This window comes from Strigops habroptila, chromosome 5 (assembly GCF_004027225.2).
Source record: "Strigops habroptila isolate Jane chromosome 5, bStrHab1.2.pri, whole genome shotgun sequence".
Lineage (NCBI taxonomy): Eukaryota > Metazoa > Chordata > Aves > Psittaciformes > Psittacidae > Strigops > Strigops habroptila.
In genome coordinates, this window is record NC_044281.2 from 16,387,992 (window position 1) to 16,409,399 (window position 21,408).

At 38.4% G+C, this 21,408-nt stretch overlaps 1 protein-coding gene across 3 annotated transcripts in view; it reads left to right on the forward strand.

The window, feature by feature from the left end:
* The window catches only part of ZNF385B (zinc finger protein 385B), a 179,624-nt gene that overhangs the window by 35,757 nt on the left and 122,459 nt on the right, over positions 1-21,408 (forward strand). Inside the window, exon 1 of one of the 3 annotated variants that reach the window (XM_030488398.1) lies at positions 6,892-7,168. The exons of 1 other annotated variant lie outside the window; for it this stretch is intronic. In XM_030488398.1, the coding sequence (XP_030344258.1) occupies positions 7,144-7,168 (25 nt within the window). In that variant the 5' untranslated portion in view covers positions 6,892-7,143. Of the gene's footprint in view, positions 1-6,891; positions 7,169-21,408 lie in introns of those variants that run through there. One more of the 3 variants, XM_030488400.1, reaches the window with a different exon arrangement.

The following is a 21,408-nucleotide window of genomic DNA, read 5'->3' on the forward strand; positions in this document are numbered from 1 at the left end:
GAAAGTACAAAAACCAGGATTACAGACCTGCCAGAACATTCTTGATCCTGTGTGACAGAACTGATATGCGCACCATCACCGCCTCCAGCTTCCTTGGCTCTTGGTGGATGTTCTTCCAATTGGGGATGAATATGACAAAGGAGTCCTCATGACAAAGGAGTTCATGAGACACATTTTCATATTAATCCTCTTCTGAGGTCCTCTCTGTGACAGGTGGCCTCAGGTTGTTATAAAGCATCTTTTTAACTGTTGACTTTCACTGTGTATTACAACTATAACCTCGATTTGTTGCTTGTAACTTTCAGGAATAGGTAATGTTTCTTACTGTACCATTATTGAAGAGTTCACTAAGATCTGATAACTGTGGAATTCCAGGTCTTGGCAATAATACTCCACAATGTATAGATCAGGAGGGTTTTTTTATATATTTAAAGTCTAGATATCTTTACAGAGATAACTTTAAAGTTAGCTCTTTATGTTTAGAGTAAGTGTACGATTGTCATAGAATTTCAAAAGGTATTTAGCAACATAATTTTCTAAAAAGCATACTCCATTTTTGTAGATTTATTTTGCCTCCCCCACCCCATTACTGAACTCCAGAAGCTATTTTGCTATTGTAGCTATACCTGCAATTTTAGTTACTTCATAGCAAGTGAAATTGCATACAAAATTTAACAGCTACTTTTCTTCATATTGAGCAAATAAAGAAATTGACTAAATTAGAAAGTTTTGGCTGTCCACTCATTGAGCTTACTTTCTTTAGATTGGTATTAAAAATTATGTGTGAAGAAAACAGTATTCTACAGGAAAAGTATATTGCACATGATGTTAGAGCCTTCACTATTGCTTATGTTAGTGTTATCAGTCATACCCATCCTCTCTTACTGCAGCTCAGGCTGAAGTTTGCCAGTGATGCCATTCCCAAGGGCCATCCCTATATGTGTGCCAGGTGTATCTAATGTGTGGCAAGGCTTCATCAGAAGGAAATAAATGAAGTCTCAGGAAAACAAGAAAGTATGTATTTGCTTCTGCAGCTTGAACTGGAAATTGTTCCAGTTATTTCCTATAAGCAGGAAAAGAACGGGTACTTCCTTGCAGCCTTAGGGAGATGTATTTTGGAGTGGGCCTGCTAAATGCTTTTCAGCAGCACGACTTGCTGGAGCCTGCAGTGGCGACAGCCGTGGGTCAGGTCACAGCTGCTTGGAGTACCCTAAATCCCACTTGTCACCCCGAAAACAAGGGCTGACGTGTCCACTCCTCAAAGCGGGAAGAACCAGTTCTAAGAGTATGGTAATTGAAGACTGCCTGCCTCCTTACCTGCTGGCACGCAGCTGACGTGTTCACTATTCAGGCAGTAGAGATGGTAGGGAGACGCGGCTGCGGGGCCGCACGGCGCCACCAGGTGGTGCTGCAGCCCGGCCAATAAGGCCGCCTTCCGCGGCAGGGCTCGGCGCCTGAGGCTGCCTCTCTGTTTTCTTAAGCCTTTTGTATTAAGTGAGCTACCAGTAGGGATAGCAGCGGCTGGTTTATAAATATGTGTTGTGGCCAGTCTTGTGGGTGGCTTCGTTATATTCCTCCTGGTTCTCCTCTGGAGGTGATACCGATTTTGCTCCACGAATTCTCATTACGTGTTCCCTGGGGTGATATCTTGTGGTTAATCTACTGATTGTCTCTCCTTTGCCCCATGCTAACACGAGAATGGTTGGTGTAGTTTTAAGAGTAAATGTACTAGAATTACCCATTGAAGTCCAAATTTTACAGATCCCTGGAGATGGGTAATTTCATTTCCTTGTGCAAAGCGTTCGACACTGTCCCGCACGACATCCTTGTCTCTAAATTGGAGAGACATCAATTTGATAGATGGACCACTCGGTGGATAAAAAACTGGCTCGATGGCCGCATGCAAAGAGTTGTGGTAAATGGCTCGATGTCCAGTTGGAAACCTGTAACGAGTGGTGTCCCTCAGGGATCGGTGTTGGGACCGGTCCTGTTCAACATCTTTGTCGGCGACATGGACAGTGGGATTGAGTGCGCCCTCAGCAAGTTTGCCGACGACACCAAGCTGTGTGGTTCGGTTGATACGCTGGAGGGAAGGGATGCCATCCAGAGGGACCTTGACACGCTTGTGAGGTGGGCCAATGCCAACCTCATGAAGTTTAACCAAGCCAAGTGTAAGGTCCTACACCTGGGTTGGGGCAATCCCAGGCACTGCTACAGGCTGGGCAGAGAAGAGATTCAGAGCAGCCCTGCAGAAAAGGACTTGGGGGTGTTGGTTGACGAGAAGCTTAACATGAGCCGGCAGTGTGCGCTTGCAGCCCAGAAAGCCAACCGTATCCTGGGCTGCATCAAAAGAAGCGTGACCTTCAAAGGTCAAAGGAGGTGATCCTGCCCCTCTACTCTGCTCTTGTGAGACCTCACTTGGAGTACTGCGTACAGTTCTGGTGTCCTCAACATAAAAAGGACATGGAGCTGTTGGAGCGAGTCCAGAGGAGGGCCATGAGGATGATAAGAGGGCTGGAGCACCTCCCATATGAAGACAGGCTGAGAGAGTTGGGGCTGTTCAGCCTGGAGAAGAGAAGGCTGTGTGGTGACCTCATAGCAGCCTTCCAGTATCTGAAGGGGGTCTACAAGGATGCTGGGGAGGGACTCTTCCTTAGGGACTGTAGTGGTAGGACAAGGGGTAATGGGTTCAAACTTCAACAGGGGAAGTTTAGACTAGATATAAGGAAGAAGTTCTTTACAGTGAGGGTGGTGAAGCACTGGAATGGGTTGCCCAGGGAGGTTGTGGATGCTCCATCCCTGGCGGTGTTCAAGGCCAGGTTGGACAGAGCCTTGGGTGACATGGTTTAGGGCAAGGTGTCCCTGCCCATGGCAGGGGGGTTGGAACTAGATGATCTTAAGGTCCTTTCCAACCCTTACGATTCTATGATTCTATGATTTTAGTTACACAAAGTGCTCAAATTCTAGAAGCAGGCAAAGCAGAATCACTTTTTCCTGGGTCCAAGGCTGTTTAAAGAGCAGATGTGCTGTAGTGTCCGGCTGGCACTCATTAGCACCTGTTTGAAGACCTTTCTGTAGGTTCGGCTGGAAGTGAGACTGGGATGTCAGTCATCTGGCAGTGTATTCTTGGTAAGAGCTCTGCCTTTTTGCTCTTGAAATCTCTGACCTTGCAGGGCAGTTTTGAAATGCTGTGGGATCTATGCTGTGACTCTTTGTAGGGAACAATCCTGCAAGTTAACGTGTTCCGCTGTGATACTGAGGAAGTAGTCACAGAATGATTTCCTGAGAGATTATCTGCATACAGTTGTGTGATCTGGCTCACAGCCAGGGATTTGTTAAACTACCAAAATAAATACATAAATGTTGTGTTCATGACATAAATCAGGTCACAAAAAGGTAATGTTAGTGTAAGGGAGAAGGTAAAGCAGCAACATTGGACATGGGAGGAGAAAAGAGGGAGTATAGAAAAGGCAGACTTTCTTCACTTTTAGGAATAAAGATTGGAATTATTCTGCCTCCTTGTGCGATGCCCAGTTAAATTGTAAGTCTAAGCATCCTTTCAAGTTAATGGAGGCAGGGAGGCTTACAATTAAAGTGCTCAGAATTATCCTTCAAAGAATCCATAGACCGTACAGCTAACTTGTGTATTAGTTGTCCACATTAAATGTCTAGAATTTGGAAGTGTGAATAGTGTCTCACGTCCCCTTTGGCCTGGTGCAGAAGAGGAAGATTTTTTTTTTCATTAATTAAACTTAAATTACTTTGCCAGGTGACTAGGTCAGGATTAAACTACAGTCAGTTACAGCAGAATGAAACTGCACTGCATTACTCTGATTTCAGTGGAGTTCTCCCTTGGTTTTTAACTGTCAGAAGAATCTGATCGTAAATGGAGGTCTTGGTATATAGGTTTGAATCCTTAGGTGGGCCAAGACTAGCTTTCTGGCAGGTAGCTTAGTTGCCATCTAAGTCTGCTTTGTTCCAATTTAATGGAGAACAGAATTTTTGCTTACCTTAAGCCTCTTGATCTAGATCCTCAAATTCCTTATCAATGTTTGTCTTTCCTTTTTCTAAAAAAAGAACAAGGATAATCCGATTTTTATTACAGGAGATCTTTATGAATTGGTCTACCAAGCACTCGGAAGAATGCTAAGCAGCAATCAAAAGTATCTTGAAACAGTTTTGTGAGCTGGGTCCTACTAAAAGCATGCATGCATAGCTATAGAAATGGTGTACAAGTCTATGGAGAGGAGGAGGATAGTATAAATCCCTGTGAGTTTACACTTTCTTGTGTTACGCCAAAATCTTTTTTTGTTTTGCCCTCCATGTGTGCTGCCTACAGCCCAACCTTTTGGAAAGCAGTTTGAAGAAGGCTGCTGCTGTGGGGGATGAGGTGGACTGATACCTAGGGCCTTCCTCCTGGCCCTCTGTGGAAGGGAGGTTGCTCCCTGCTTTGCTGTTGTACTCTGTGTAAAATCTGCTTTTCTATTTGGAAAAGATTAGATTCTCTTGCTAAAAAGCCTTTCTCCAGTGTAATAATAAAAAGAAGAGTTATGTTCCTGTAATACAACTTAGATTGGGGAGCTGATTAGAAACTTAGTATTTCACTTCTTACTGCAGGGTATGTTGACTGCTTTTCTTATTCAGTGGTCTTTTGAACAAGATTGCGTTTGGTAAATGGTTCCACATTCTTTCCATCACTTGAGTATCTTCTACAAGTTACTTAGGAAATATGTAATATTACATAAGTTAATGTTTTTCTTTCAATATGAAATGTATTTATGATAAGTGATTGCTGTTTTTCTTCACAGCAGTCATGCTTAGCTGGTCTGAAATTAAGGGGGTTTATTATATTGTTTTGGTACACTTGATATTCCTTACAAAATATTGATGATGAAAGTTAATACAAAGGGACAGAGCTGACATTAAAGATGGTTTCTTGTTTATTAATAACCACAAACTGTATCCATAATATTCTGCATTTAAGTAGCTGCACCATGAATGTATTGGTAAAATTAATAAAAAAAATAAAAGTAAGTAGTTGATATGTGCATTCGATGGAAGTCTTAAAAAAAAAAAAAAGGAAAATTACTATTTCATTGAGGTTGGTTGTTCTTAAGTAATTGGAGCAAAACATTAAGAAGTTCCCTTATGGCAAAAAGAAAACCCAACTTTTTTTGAAATTGGTAGAGATTATCAGACCAATTATTTATGTGTAGCCTCTGCTTCATTCTCTAGGAGGTAGGGAGCACATGAATGACATTTGTAAGCAAACAAATGGAGTATGTGACTAGTATGGAAAAAAGCAATTTATGGGGGGGGGGTGGTGCTTTGGGTGGAGTGGGGCAGGGTTTCAAAATAAAATTGGCTACCCTAGTAGGCGCGCTTTGCTCTCAGCTTGCACAAACATATTCTCATGGCAAAATTCTGTGCAAAATTCCTTCTCTGAGAGTTTAACCTCTCTTCAGGGGCAGTTATGCTGTGGTAAAGAACCAGCATTTAAGACATCAGATAATCAGATGTTCTAGAGTGTAGGACCAAAAATATAGCTGCTCAACAGCCATGACTTCAAGCTGAGAACATCTGCAGGAGTGGTGAGGAAACAACTTCTGCTCAGGCTGGGAGGTCTCCCTTAAGATTTAAACAGCCTGGAGAGCTGCTGGAATCAGTTGAGTTCATATTGCTGTAAGGATTTCTTCTTCACTGTCTCTTTGAAGGTTGTGATCCACAGTTTACAGGTGTAGACAGCTGAGATGAAAAGGCATCTGTCAGTGCAGAGTCATTACTGTTGGAAATGCATACTGAATAAAAGTGATTTCTGTTTTTAAAATGGCTGAAAAAATATAAAGTCCAGATTTGTTCATTATTTTTTTTCTCTTGCAAAAATAAATCAGTAAGTGTCCTATCTGGGATCAGATCCTGCCAAAATTTCTCTCATAGTTGTCTCATGACACAGTAGTATATTTGCATAACTGTAAAGGTATTATAATAAAAACTCCTGTTTTTATTTCTTTGCAAACTTAACTTAGTCGTGATAACATCTGATTCTTATTGTACTGTGTATCTCTGTGGGTGTGAGTATGCACAGCGACACATGCCCTCTTACCTTTTTTGGGAAAGAAAATGTATGGAGTACCTGAAAAGACAAAAAGATTTACATAGTGGGAAGTCTGTGGGGGAGTACTATGAGCGTGCATTTAATAAGCGATGGAGAATTTTCATAGTAATTAAAAATTATTGTCGTTTTGAAGGACAAATGTATTGGTCATGTAATGTCATGCTTTTAGTTATTGATTTTTTTTTTTAATTTTTTTTTATACAAATGCTTAATCTGGCGGACTGTACAGATCTCTTCTGGGTCAGTATTCTAAAATTTTTAATCCAAATATTTGTGCTTCTCTTTATTACCTATTTGTTTATGTACAATAGACTGTCTATTATGTGGTTAAAAAGTATTTATTTCTTTATTTGCATAATTGCAAATTAATCTTACTTAGAAAAGCTGTAAGGAATCATTCATTTTTATTGCAGGATTTTCTTCCAGTAATGAACCTCGTCACAATACAGGCTACTGATTTTCCCCTGTCTTGTGTTCACTGTAGAAAAGACAGAGCTATTTTTAACATTTACACAGTCTAGATAGATGATTCTTCGTTCTGTGTGGTTTGGAGCTGAATCTGTAGAGCCTTTCATAATGGTATCTTTTTTTTTTTTCTTTTTTTCTTTTTTTCCTGGTGGTTTGTTTGAATTTGATCACTGTAGCTGATTCCATGCATTGATAATGAAGGCTTGGGTTGCCTGTTTCTCAGCATAAATTCAGCTCAGACTTCTACTTTGACAGTGCTCTGTGTTTCAGTACGCATGAAGATACAGAACTGAAATTGCTTTGCTTTCTTTACAAATGACTCAGAGTGTGCTTGTCCTTCCCTAAAATGTTGCCAGCGTGTGAAGGATTTTCAATGAGCAATGCAATAAGCCGGCATCTGGGAAGGTTTGAGGCTGCACTGGTATAACAGTGTACTGTCACACAGTTGATCAGGGCTGGAGCCAAGTCTCTGTGGCAGCGTAGATCATATTGGTCACATACTGGAAGTTTTGTTTATGTAACTTGGTTGCTGTTTAAGCTGCTTAAATAGTATTGCCATAATGTGGAGTGGACTTCCCAGTAGAGGTGAGCATAATTTTTATTATTAAACTTCACTGAATTTCTCTCTGATGTGATATTAAGAGTGGATGTTTACATCTTTGGTATTGTTTCCGTGTGCATGTCATTTGTTTTAGTTATTCCAGTGGAAAGGTTAAGAAAAATGGCAAGGCATATAATGCATGTTTTTCTTCTTGTCTTATTTCAGTATATAAAGTAACTCTAAATATGTGGCAAGCTCCCTTTCCTTGCTTGCTGTTTGCAGAGGGCATCTTTCCAGTAGGTGACTTTCTATGCATTTTAAATGTTTTTGGAACGTGTCAGTGATGCTGTATTATTGTTATGGAAAGAAGCTAATTGGCAGTGTGACTAAATACCTCTTACCAGAGCTTGCTTTCTGCCGTGTTAAATCTCAAATTATAGTTATAACGATACGTGAAATGCAAGAGCTGTTGGATTCTCCAGATAAAGTAAGAAAGTAAATACTGAAATAAATTTTATACATCCTGCATATGTCTGTCACTGTTAATATTAAAAGTTATGACCTGTCATGCCAGCATAGCTTCCAGTAATTCATTTGCACTGACAACTTGCTTTGAGAAGGGTATAAAATTACTGACGCTTCTCCCTAACCAGTTAAATTTGAGATTTAGTGCAGTAAGTTTTATTTAAGGGAACAGATAGTGTGTTAAAGGTAGCCCACGAAGTTCTAGTAGTAAATCTTTAAGCTCAAAAGAAGCATTATCGTAAACTAAATAGACTTTGTACTGATGTATTTTTAAAGAACTCTTTTATTGAGAATTTCACCTATAGCAAAACACACACGCAAAAAAAATAGTTCAACTGAGTTACTTATTAAGCATTGCTGTTCTGCCAGTGTGCTTAGTTTGCAGTGAGACCTGCTATGATTATATTTGCATTTTCTGATAGTAATTTCCTTTATAAAAGGAGGAAAGATGCTGAAAAATATTTATTAAAATGTTTTTCTTGCTTGCTACAGAAATGTCTATGCTTACTGTGTAAAGACTGCTGTGGGTTTTTTTATGAGGAACTAGGACAGCTCATGCGTTTTCCTGCTAAATATATTTATGAGGCAGCTGTTTTATAGCTTTCAGCTCTAAAGTTATAGATAAGTGTGTATTTGTTTGACAGAAGATTCGAGAATTTCCATTTACTGCCAGTACATGTAAAGCTTGGCTAAGCAGACTGCATCAGGAGCACACACCATTTGTATTAGCCAATCTGTCTTTGCAAGTCCCAGGGCCACTATCTTGCTAGAAGCCACTGTGTGCTTTTGAAAGCATGAAATTAGTTTTATACTGAGCACATGGTTTCTCATTTAGCAGTTCTTTTTATGGTAATGGTCAATTTATGGTTCAGTGCCAGAATTTTGGTGTTCTGTCAAAGCTGATAGCTTCTGCTAAGGTGTTCTTTGGAGATAAAACCAACCAAACAAACCCCGAAACAACACTCTGCCCCACACCACCCCTGCAAAAAAGCCCAACAAAAATGTGGTTTGTGGTGGGGATCCTAGGAAGACCCGCATAAAGGAAAATTCTCCCCAGTGACTTAAGCTACTTGTATTTCTGGTAGCATTTTGGAGTTACTTTGTTGCAGTCTTTCAGATAACATTTGTAAGCATGTTTGTCATTCATGACATAATATATTAAATTAATTGTCACCTCCTTACACTTCACGGAGTTTTATAACCACTTTGCAATAAGCTTTTTTTCATGATATGGAAAATTACTGTCCGTCAATGCTAATTTGCTTTGTGTGCTTACTTAATGACCAAGGACAAAATACACTCAAAACATGTACCTGAGGCACCCCAAACATTCAGGAGAGATGCTTTTTAGAAAGCAATTTTAGACCACATTACAAACTTTGCTTTTTCTTTGGAAATCTATGGGAATCAAAATAAGTTGTTAGCAAATACCTTTCTAAAACCTCCTTTAATATGTATAATTCATAAATTGATAAGCCATTGCTTTTTACACTTGATTCATTCTTGGAAGAGGGCATTCTAAAACACAAGAAGTTTCACCTCAACATGAGGAAGAACTGTACATTGAGGGTGGCAGAGCACTGGAACAGGCTGCCCAGGGAGGTTGTGGAGTCTCCCTCTCCGGAGACGTTTAAAACCCGCCTGGACACGTACCTGTGTAACCTGCCGTAGGTGGCCCTGGCTTGGTAGGTGGGGGTTGGACTGGATGATCTGCTGAGGTCTCTTCCAACCCAATGATTCTGTGATTCTGACTGTCAGATTGCTAACTGTTCCCTCACCAGCAGCTATCCTTAGTGAAAGATTAAGGTGGCTAACACTGTGCGTTGTTAGGCTTCGCTTGCGTTACTTTGTCCAGCTTATATTACTCCCTCTTGTATATTAGGTAATTTTAAATTGTGTTGTTTTTAATATAGGCCCCAATAATTCTGACTTGATCCTACAATAAGCATTTTATTTTATGATACAATGTTTGTTTCTTTGCTCAGTTCTGTCTGCAAAGGGCAAAATTTGTCATTGTATTTTGTATGGAAGAGGTGATGGGCTCTAGAACTGGTAATGTTTCTCTCAAGTGCTGAAGAGAGGTTCTAAGAAGCTACTGATAACGATTTCCTGGGAAAGATGAAGCTGCAGGCCTTAGCTTCTAGAAGCTTACTTAAGACAGTGTACCAATTTTTTGTTATTCCATCATCATGGAGGAGGAAGAGAAGTAGAAGCTATGGAGATTACTGCCTTTTGTCAAAGACACCTAAAAGGTGCAGCAAAGAGAGTATCACTTCAACAAAGCTCCATTCTCAAAGCCAAGTTGGTTTGGATCATACTGTAGTCATGAAATAGATGCACACTGACATGGTTTTTTATACAGCCTTCCCCCCACCCCCCTCCCCCCCCCCCAAAAAAAAAAAAGATGGCTGTCATTTTAGGACCTTTGAATAAATTTTCTTGCTATTCTTCAACATGTGTTTAAAGGCTACCAGGCAGAAAATACTGTTATAAACATCTGGAAAACAATGTGTGACATGTCACTACCATGACACATGAAACTTGTTTTATTTCTTCAAGTGATTGAGCTAGAATGCATTTCCATGTCCTTTTATTCTTTTTGGGATTCTTTTTATCCATGCTTTTTATTGCTATGAATACAAGCTTGTCACATTTCAAGCTGGCTAGTTCTTTGTTCCAAGATGATGTTGTTTGTAAGGTGCTTTCAGCTTCAAAGATCTTGCATCCTCTTCCCAGTGTCTTTATTGCGGCATATTTCCCCTCCTGCTGTTTCATATTGGTAGGTGAAGTGAGAAGTAAGTTTTGGTGTGCTTGTTATACTGGACAAAACCACTTCGCTTCTTGGTAGGGAGCTCAGAGCCATTTCTGTATCAGATTGCCAATTATAACCCAGCACTACATTAATTTCTTCTCCTTTAGAAAACATCAGTGTTAATGTATGGTGATCTTCTGCAGTGTGAGAGCATTTGGGGGTTAGTAGCTTCACTGCTGCAAGGTTACTTACAAGGAGATTCCGAAGGATACTGTAAGCCAAGAGGGAAAAATGATTGAGGAAGTGGTATGGGGTTGTGAGCAATTCCATGTTGATCACTCGACTTTAGGGCCCAAGTCTAGCCAAGCTCTTTGTGGAAATCTTGAATTTGCCTTATTTAGTAAAGGTCACTGATGATTCCTGCCAGAGGAGGTGAATAAACTGAGAACTGTAGTTCACTGTGGCAACCCTCTTGAAGCCTTACTGCTGAAGCTGGAGTTTATGTATGTTTTTCCCTGTCTATAGGCTAAAGAGCCAGCAGAGATGTTCTGAAGGTCTCGTGCAGAATGCTCAGCCAAGAAACTCTGTCTTTTTCATGTGTTTTCTATTCTGTTGGATTCTCAGCAGCACTCATAACATGAGCAAACGAAGGAAGGGCAAATGAACTGAGTAACTTCCTCTTTCATGTCTGCGTTTTGTTCCTTTAAGGAGATATATATATTTTTTTTTTTCTTTTTGGAAGTGAGGAAAGCAGGGTGCTTTTTGATCTGTGTGGGTGTAAGGAGAGTGCTTTTATATTGAGAACAGCAGTTAGGGCAAATGAAAGGCTAAATTCCTTAGCCTTGGACCTATCCTGAAAAAGCTTTTTGTCTGTGACTGAGCAGTGAAGATCTCAGGAGGGGATAAGGAAGTCTTCTTAATACTCTGTGAATAGAGAAATACAGCGTCTTTAAAGGACCAAGATTTTCAAAGTCATATAGCGTGTTATAGGAGCTACCTGAGGGAAACGATATGATTGTGAAAGCTCAACGTGCAAAACTTTTCCTGGTAGGCAACTTGTGAAAGTGTCGGATTTTTGACTGGACAAGAATTTGTGGCATGGTGCATTTGATGCATGTGTGGTGGCTCTGGATGGTGTCTGATATCTGTGTTCAGGTGATTAAAGGATGTTTCCAGGTGTAGAGACTTCTGACGTTGTGGTATGTTCTTTGATTGTTTGTTTTGTTAGCTGTTTACTTGGGTAAAGTTTAGACTTCTACTGAGCTGGAAGACCGAGAGAGCAGGTCTCTAGGGTGCTGGTTTCCCTTTTGCTCTCTTCAAACGTTCTGTAATGACGTAATTCAAGTTAGAACGTATCACCTGGAAGTTTGTGACTTCCACCCAGGGGCTTCCATTTTCTTTCTTTAGGGTACTTCAAAGTAAGGGAAGCAGAGAGAGGAAAGGGAGGAAAGAAATCTCCCTTTCTGCTCAAACTGGATTAAAAATTTTCACCTATGTGTGATCTCCTCTCATTCAGCCTAGAGTGTTTACAATGATGACATCCTGAAATATTTTATTTCATAATAGGTAGAATGAAAGCATAGTTCTGGAACTCAGCATATAAATGTGAACAGAAAAGGAGGCTGGGGTTTTTTTGTTGTGGGTTTTTTTTGTTTGTTTGTTTTTTTTTTTTCCTTTTTGTTTTGCTTTTTTTTTTTTTACCAGCAGAACATGCTTAAATGGAACATGGAGAAAATAAAGAGGTGAGGAAGATTTCTGGGCTTTAGAGTGGCACATCTGGATAAAAAGTCACAGAAATCACTTCATCAAGAAAAAGCAGACTAGTTGGAAAGAACTGAAGATTATTGTTAGGAATTGCAATTAGTGTACTCTGTCCAGATTTGTTAGTGGTACCATTGAAGCCTGATATGTCTTTAGTAAGGTTCTGAATAGTAAAAATCCGTCCTCTAAAAGTAATCATTATAGCAACCTTTTTAAGGAAACATGAATAGTGCTTGACACCTGTTTACCCAGGTTACATCTGAAAATAAGATTTAAGCTTTTCAGTCACTTTGGCTGGTGAGCAGGGCACAGACTTTGAGAAAAGCCAAAACTGGAATACCAGAAGTTTATTTGCTAGGGATTAAATAATCATGAAAGCATCCTCAGTTTTTGTTGTGCTTTTGGTTTTTGTAGATATGATTAGAAAGAAAGCTTATATGAAAGTAGTGTAGTACCAGACTTTCTCTTAATAACTATTGATAGAAGCAAAGGAAAATTTGGCAGAAACAAGTAAAAATATTGCTGTCCTTTCTTCATTTTGTTTGTCATTTGCCAACACTTGCTCATTTTAGTAATTTATCATCTCTAACAAGTATTTCTCCCTCAAGGGATTTTTTTTTTTTTTTTTTTTCTTTCCTCCTTCATCAAAACTAGCGAGTCAAATGACTTTGTTTCAGAGATTACTTCAGATTACCATTGCTGGGAAAAAAATATTTGAGTTGATGTTGTTCTCTTCATTGTATAGTAGACTTCTATAGTTATTGCATGGTCTCTATGCCGTTGGTATCTTCCTGTAAGTAATGTTTCTCAACTGGACAATGAAGCTTAAAATCCTAATCAATAAAGTAATCTACCAGCAGCTAATGAATTAAGTCTGTAATCTAGTTAAGCTATTCACTTAAGTACTTTATAAATTCCCAAATTTTAGAAGATTTTTGCTGAAAAGAGGCAATGTTTGGTACTTAGTGTTTCAAATTGTTCATTGACGATTATTCAGTTAAGAGGCAGAAACAGCCTGTTGCTTGTTAAGTACATCAGGATATGCACTAGCAAAACAGTGGTAAAAATTAGAAAAGTATAACTTATGGAAAGAATAGTTTTTGAAACACGTATCCAAACTATAAAGTTATTACAAAAGAAATAAATTTTAATTGACATGATTTCTCATGTGATTTGCTAATTACAGTATATAATTGTAATTTTTAATTTATAAAAAGATACTGGATTTGTAAACATTTTTCAAATAGTTTGACAAGCTTTTACCCAAAACTATCATGCTGTTCACAATGTGATATTTCTTAATTGATCAAGCCTAAGTTTACTGAAGGCTTGTGAGAAATGGGGCAGAACAGAATGAGCTATTGCAAGAATGGATAAAAGCTGGTGGGGATTTCCATGCTCTGCAACCTAAGCATGTAGCTTCTCCTCATGCTTTCTTTCATGAACATGCACACTTGTTGGAAAGATGTTAATGGGGTTGGTGGTGACAAGGGAGAGATTTGGGTTAGAGCTTAAGTATGATGTACCAATGAAGTCAAGAGGTAACTGAAAATAAAAGGAAGGAATTTGTGAAAGCAGAAGGTGTTGCTGTGTCCTGATACCTGAAATGAAACAGCGACATCGCTGCAGTCAGGGTGTTCCAGAATTTCCAAAAGCCAGCTACCTTCACATATGCATTTTATCTGAGACTTTAGTGATGCCTCTAAGGTTAAATATTCATATAAGTATTCACAGGTTGGTTGGTATGGTTCATGAATAGGAGTTTGAGTTAGAGCAGAAAGAAAATACAACTTCTGGATGTTGAGAATGCTGTCTTAAAAAGGTTGCATTAAACGAAGATGAAAAGTAACTTGTTATGTTTCTGGAGATATGCCTAAAGAAATAATACTTGAGGAGTTTGGAATTTTTTATTTTTTTTTTTTAATTTATTCTGTTTTTCACTTTCTGGCCACTAGTTTGATCAGTTCCGTTATTTTTCTGCCTGCAGAAAGAGAAGCTGATGCGAAGTGTGCAGTAGTGCAGTACTCTGCCCCAGAAGGTGGAGGATGCTAAAGCATCGCAGGGTTTTTCACCCATTTAACTGTGCTTGTAAACTGGAAGTGAAGTTGGTCACAGCTGAAGAGGCAAATGATTAGGCATGAATTCTGTGCTGTAGTTTGGGAGTTTGGGTTTGTTGTGTAACTTAAAACTTTTTTTTAAATCTAGGAAACCTTGTGGACAAAATTTGTTTAGAGGAAGTGCACAATTAATCAGAAAACTAATTCTGAAGAAATGTACAAACATTTTAATTTCTGAAGTATTTTATGTTGCTTTATATTTTTATAGCAAGATGCTAGTACTTGAATAAATATGGCGTACATCACCTTTCTGTCTGTGCTTAGAAACACAAATTAATATCCCAAACTGTTTTTTTAATCAAAAGTCAATTTTATGCATAATAGACATGTTATTAATAAAACAAAATTGAAAAGGTTGCAAATATCTTTATAAATAATATTTTTGTCAGATTATTTGATTTTTATTATCAGTGTTTTAAGTAAAACTTCCAGCCACCTTTACTGAAGTCTCTTTTGAAGAGAAGCTTAGAATTCTTTAATTGCTAATATAGGTTTCTTTAGGTGATGGTCTTTTACATACAAGAAATATATTTGAAGGGCTGTTAATTTATTTAATACCAAGCATCACTGAAATTTAAAGACCTGTTTGAAATTGAAGTTATAGATTTCAGTAGCATTTTATGTCAAGACTCCAGTGGCAGGAAAGCAGGTTTTAGTAGACAGTGATCCTGTCTGTTGCACTTTATTGCACTGGACATCTACCCTGGCAAAGACAGGCCATGTTTTCAATCATAATGTGCTTATTTTTTGCTTAAATTCTTGGGAGGCGATGAAATGATAGGCATATACTTTCTGTCTTAGACTAAATGCAGTTATTTTTCTATCTATCTTTTCACAGTTTCACTTCAGAAATATTCGTTATGATAATCCAGACTTGAAATCTGTGGATGAATTGGGCAAATAAAGCCATGTATAATTTTAAAGTATTTCTATTTTGTACTGCTTTTCCTCATTTCAAAACCTGGGGTTGCTTTGATAGATAGTGAGCACGCTACCCTGGCTGCTTCAAGTCTTCCCTTTGCAAGGTTGATGTAGTGCATCAAAGTTACTTCAACTGCTTTAAATAACCAAGATAAGAACCCTAATCACAGAAATTGTTATGCATTAATTGAATAACTATGAGTGGAGAGCTGGAGTTCGTGTTCTTTCTGCCGGCTGCTGATTAGCAGGCTGTTCAACTGACTGCTCAGGGTGTCATCCATCCAGTATGAGGGGTTTTCATTCTCAGAACTGACAGCTGCCTACTATGCAAAAGGAAGCTGATCCAGCCCCTCTGGATGTGCCTTGTTTGTTCAGCAGCAGTCCCTCTGTGGCAAAAACATACTGCTGGAAAAACAGAGGTTTAGAAAGACTAAATGAAGTGCCCATGTAAAATATAGGGAGCATGCATGGAATCTGGGTGAAAAAATAGCAATTTTTATTCTGTCTGCAGTGGTCAAAAACATGTTGCTCAAATGATACGTTCTAAAATGTGTCAAAATAGCAGCTTTTAGTAGGTAGTTGAGTGGGCATAACCTGCAAGAAACTGTGCTGCTGTAGATGTGCTACCTATCCTGAGGCGGAAATCCCGTTACTCACTATGTTATTTTCTATGCCATCTATTGCGTGAATATATAGTTTATTGCCTACAGCAGCAATTGTATTGCAAACTTAAGCTTTCTGGTGTTACGTAGTTGTTAGAGCAACAACCAGTAACAGCACAGACACACAGTGGAGAACTTTCTGAGGAACCACAATATTGTAGAAACGGTCTTTTTTTTTTTTTTTTTTCCCCTACTTTTTTGTTCTTTCTTCGTTGATCTTGTTGCTGAATATGAGTGCAACGTGATCGGACTGCTGTGGTGTAGAGCAATCAGCTGCCAGAGTGAAGTCAAGTCTGAAGGGACATCTACCAATTAACTGAAAATAAATCTTGTTACACTAATCAAAGCAAACTTGTTACCAGTAATCTGGAAGTCAACAAATTTATAAGCCATATATGGTCTAGCTTGGCTCTTCTGGTATAAACAAAATCAGAGTCAGTGCATCCACTGGGGCTTATAGACTCTGGGAACCAAAGGACTCACCGAGTCTTGTCTCCTCTACAATACCAGACAAAATCATCTCAAGCACTAATTCCTTCAGTAGAAGAAATTAGTTTCCCTAACATGCTTGCTGTTAAATCCAATAAATCTGCAATTGAACTAGAACACATTATTTAGAGACACATCTAAGTTCAATTTAAGGACTTCAGGATGTGATGAATTTATTTGTTGCACTGTTGAATTGCTTAAATAACCCCTTACCTTTGCAGTAAAGAACTGCATCTTACTGCCAGTTTAAATTTCCTAATTATGAGCCAGGAGGTGCATTTTCTTCCATACTGTTAAACCCCCCCTATTATTAGATACATCTCTTTTTAAAATGGCAAGGAAGCTTGATTTAAAGTCCAGCACTGTTTTTATTGAGCATTCAATTACAAACACAGATCATGTAACATCTGAAATTAATAGGTATTTCTTTTTTCTGTTAATGACATAGTTCACATCAGCGGTCTCGGTGAACCCCTGATGAATTAGAATGACAATTTTGCATCCACAATAGTGGACTGTTGGGTCCTGTTTTTTGAAGTCTGTACAACATACTCTCAACAGTAACAAATACACTTTCAGCCAGAACTGAATTCATAAAGCTCTCTTTCTTAGTATTGAGTTAGGAGCATGATACCAATACTCCTCGGGATTTTTCTGGACTTTTGCTGTGTTTTCCTCCAGTTAATTTTCAGCTGGCAGGATCAAACAAATCTGAGTGAGCACTTGTAAAAAGACAGTCATTTTTCCAGGTCAGATCCCTTGCTTATGGTATATGCTGCTTGTTTGGCTCTACCTTAAGATGATGGCCTTTGTTTCTAAAACTGTGTATTAAATATTGAAAGACAGCTATGCAGCAGCTCTATGTCCACTTCTTTATACCATTCAGGATGTGCACCTTTGTCACCCAAAGTTACTTAAACAATTGCTTCACTGTTTTTGCAAATGCGTGAAGCTTAATATTGGTGTGGGGATTGGGGTGGCATAGTTCTAGTCTGATTTTCTTTATATGTGTGCTTATCATTTCACCTAATTTTCTTTGCATTAATTTCAGAGACTTTTTTCTAAAACACTACCTCCAGTGAAGACACGCAGTCTTCTGCCCATTTTCCTAATCAGCTCCTAAAGACATTGCCTGTATGATTCACCTGACAGATGTTTTCTTAGTTTTACCTGAAGTTTTGGAGCTAAGAATCTGTGTTGTCTAACCATGTAAACAATTCATCGAGTCTTTTTTGGTACACTAGTGCCTGATAGGCATGCCCATTAGCCGTTGTCTTTCCTCCACTTCACTGGGAGTCTTTGGGGACAATATCATACTGTGATTCAGACTACTATCCTTGGGATGTCTTCAACTCCTTTGGAGCATGTCCCCGGCACTCGCATCCGTCTGTCCACAAAGACTTCTTTCTGTAGTTTGTAGTAAGAGTGGAAGCACAGCGTAAGCATACTAATGAATAATTCCTTCCTGTTTTACTTAAGGTAAAATGCTTACAGTTTCTTACAGTTTAGTTGCACAAAACTATCTTGACAAGATGGTGTTAACAGTGTTAACAGGCTTGCTCTTAACCCTGTGTCTCTAATACCTAATACTAATCTTTCTAATACCTTGCAAGCTGGTGTTCAGGATTTCTGACTCCAAAAAGTGTGCTGCCAGAACATATTTGTTTGTTGAATATGTTTGTTTTGTTGTTTAGTTTGGTTTTGGGTTTTTTTTCCCCCAAACATTCTCCCACAGAAGTGGGAGTGAAAAAGCTCTATGAATTTAAGCACTGCTTGCAAACTTGACCTTTATCTAAGTTCTTCTCACTCCTGCATCAGGATACCACTCCTGGTGGTATGTGTACCTGGATTTAGGATTTTGAGAGTGCTGTCTGTGAATAAACACAAATATGTTGCAATTCTGTATTTTAAGAACTGAAAATCACAGCATGGTTTGAATTAAAAAGGAAATTATTTTGTAGCAGTATGTAAAGTGGCAACACTCAAACAGAAGTAGAGTTCTACTCCACATCACTGAATGCCTGGGAAGGTTGGTCACTTCTGAATTGCTGCTTCTTTACTGCTGTGTAAGCCCTCCCTCTACTTACACCTGCTGAAGTCTGGTTACTCCAGGGTGGTTGATTGTTCTCTGAAACATCATATAGCACTATAGTCTAAATTGAAATTTTATGTAATCACATTATAGCATTTTCTCCTCTTCTCTTATTTTTCTTTTAGTGTCAGAGTTTCTAATTGATTTTTCTCTACAGCAAAGTTAAAAACAGCAAAGTAAAGATGTGGTGTGCTTTCCTGTGATTCATGTTTCCTTAGCTTTGTTTTTCCTCCAATGACAAACTTAATGTTGCTTATTCTGCTTCATGTTTCAGCTCTCAGAGTATCTGAGTATTTTGAAACACAGACATGGAAATTGCTAATAACTGCCAACAAGAAGACTTCTTTTTTTTCATAAATAAAAGGTTTATAGAATATGAGAAGTTGGAAAAAAATGTTGTAATCTAAGGTAGTGAGCTTGGCTTCATTCCTCTAAATCAACAACACACAGAAGTGTTTTTCCTCTTTTGTCATCCATCAGCAACATGTACATCTGAGGCTTCTGGTCTTTGGCTTAAACTACTGTTAAGTTTTCATTATAAATGTGGCACCTATTGGAGCAGAAGGCCCATCAGCAAATATTTATTAATGTTATCTTCTCCCAGAACCATTTGCATAGTAATTTCTTGCTAGATTCCTGTGCTTCTTATTGTCAAATCTACAGTGCTTCTTGCCAACCTCACCATAGGCTATGAAAATGGTAATACGGCTTGGAGAGGATGTGGAGCATGGAGTCTTAATAAAATGCCTTTAAAAAAAATTGATATGATGAATTATAATGAAGAATTCCTGCCATCCAATGAGTGTCCAGTAAGGGAATCTTACATACGTAAGTACAATATGTCTTGATTTCAAGGTGAAAAAAAATAATGTAATTGTTCAATTTACCCTTGTAGTAAAAAGAAACTTTAAACAAGATTTTAGATTACACTGTTTGTTGTTGTTAAACCACATCTCCAGCCTTGTCTTGGCATAGGGCTACTCATTTGTGAAGATGATCATGAAAGGAGTTTTGCTCAGAGCTTGTTGTCTTTTATGTTATTGTAATTAATGGCATGATTATTTGTATTGCAGGCATGTCTTGAGATCCAGTTTTATTATGCTAGACTTGTACAGAATTATTGGAAAGACTTATCCCCAAAATTTAAAAATCTGAAACATAATACATGAAGACAGAGTGAATTGGAAAAAAAGCATGGTATAAAAACAAGAACTATGCTAAAGTCAAGTGATTTTCTTCTATGCTAAAGTCAAGTGGTGTTCCTCATGAAAAGGAATGTTTTGGCAATGCTTTGTTATATCGTAGTAGGAAAATGGCTAACGTATGAACAAGAACAGGCAGAACATCTTCCTGAATATCAGTCTTTTTTGCTGCATATTAAATTTGTGTGTTCTTGTAGGACAGTCTTTGGCTTGGGCAGGGTTGGATTTTTTTTTTTTTTTTTTTTTTTTGGTTGGGTTTTGTTCCAAATGGGCTAAACACAATGTAGCTGATATGTTAATGAGGCAGCTATAAAAAAATTGGTATCTTTCCTTATACAAGTTGCCAGTTTCTTTCCATGCCTTGCAAGTAAAACTCAGCCATGAGGGCATTTGCTTTTGACAAGTAAGAATGATTTAATGAACCCTCCTCAGAAAAAGAGTAATCTAACAAGCTACGAAGAATGAGATAGAAAAGGTCAGAAACCTCCTAACTCCCTATCTCGTGTTGCGATGTTTGTCGCACATGCCCAGGTTTTCAGCAACCCAATACCACGTCCTTAACATTAAGCGCAGAGTCCAAATGTTATGATTGCTGAATCTTAAACTTCTGTTATATTTCAATAGAAATATAAATATGCAATTGCATAAATTTGGAGTTTTTTAACAAGGATTTGTAAGCTGCTCACCGTAATCAGTGTCCTCGTACACTGCATGTTCATTCTTTTCATCTGTCAAATGATGGTAAACCATTTTTTTGATTTGGAGAAGTTGTGGTGGTGTAAAACATTTGGTTCCTGTATCATAGATAAATAGCCTGTAAGTATCTATGGGAGACTGTCAAGGAAATTGGAATGACCGCTGATAGGGCTTAAATGGTACGTCTGGAATGGCACAGTAATTGGAAGGAGCTAGTAGCAGGATGTTTTCCTCTAAGTTTGGCACCTATTTCTCCATGCTTAGGGGGGAAATTGAATTTCTTAGTCATAGGTATTTGCTGCATAAATTCTCTTTTCAGTTGTTTATTTGATAATTGAATGGCTAATTTCATATTGCTGGGTGAAGAAAATTTAGCTTTGTTAGGTGTTTTCTGATATGTGCAACTGAACCATTTCCAAAATATTCATTTAAAAAAAATATTTTTTCTTGGCTTTATGTATGTCAAATTTGGGGGCAAAAGCTTGCACGTTCATTTTTCAATGCTACACGAACAAAGAAAAGACATGTTGAAAGGCTCAGTGAATTAATGGCTTTAAATGACTTGGAGATCCTTAAATGAAAGAGTTTACAGAAATATACTGATTCTGATTTTTATTTTCCCACTATGGAACTATTTTTGTTGTAAGCCACTTTGTTGGAGAGAATAAGCTTAAGGGTTTTTTTTTTTTTTCCCTTCTCATGACTTGCCCGGTTTTATGCTGAGTAGTTCTGCTTATGGAAAATATAAATGACCTCTTTTTTTTTTTTTTTTTTTTTTTGGTAGGGGACTTGAATGTAGTCTTCTCAAGCCCTGTGAAACAGGCCAGGGTATATGTCTGGCTTTGCTCGAGGTAGTGAGCACTTGGAGAAAGCTGGGGCAGTGTTTCAGGAAACATGCTGCTTGCAGGAGTAGGGCTCACATATCCATTGGCTGGAAAAGTAGCAACATCAGCTGGAGTCATTAATGTCATTGTCTTTAGGGGTGCCTGTAGCTGATCTGCCTACTTTCCCAGAATGGGACACTGAAGCCAGTAAATAAGGCAATAAAATATTTCACAGGTAATAAA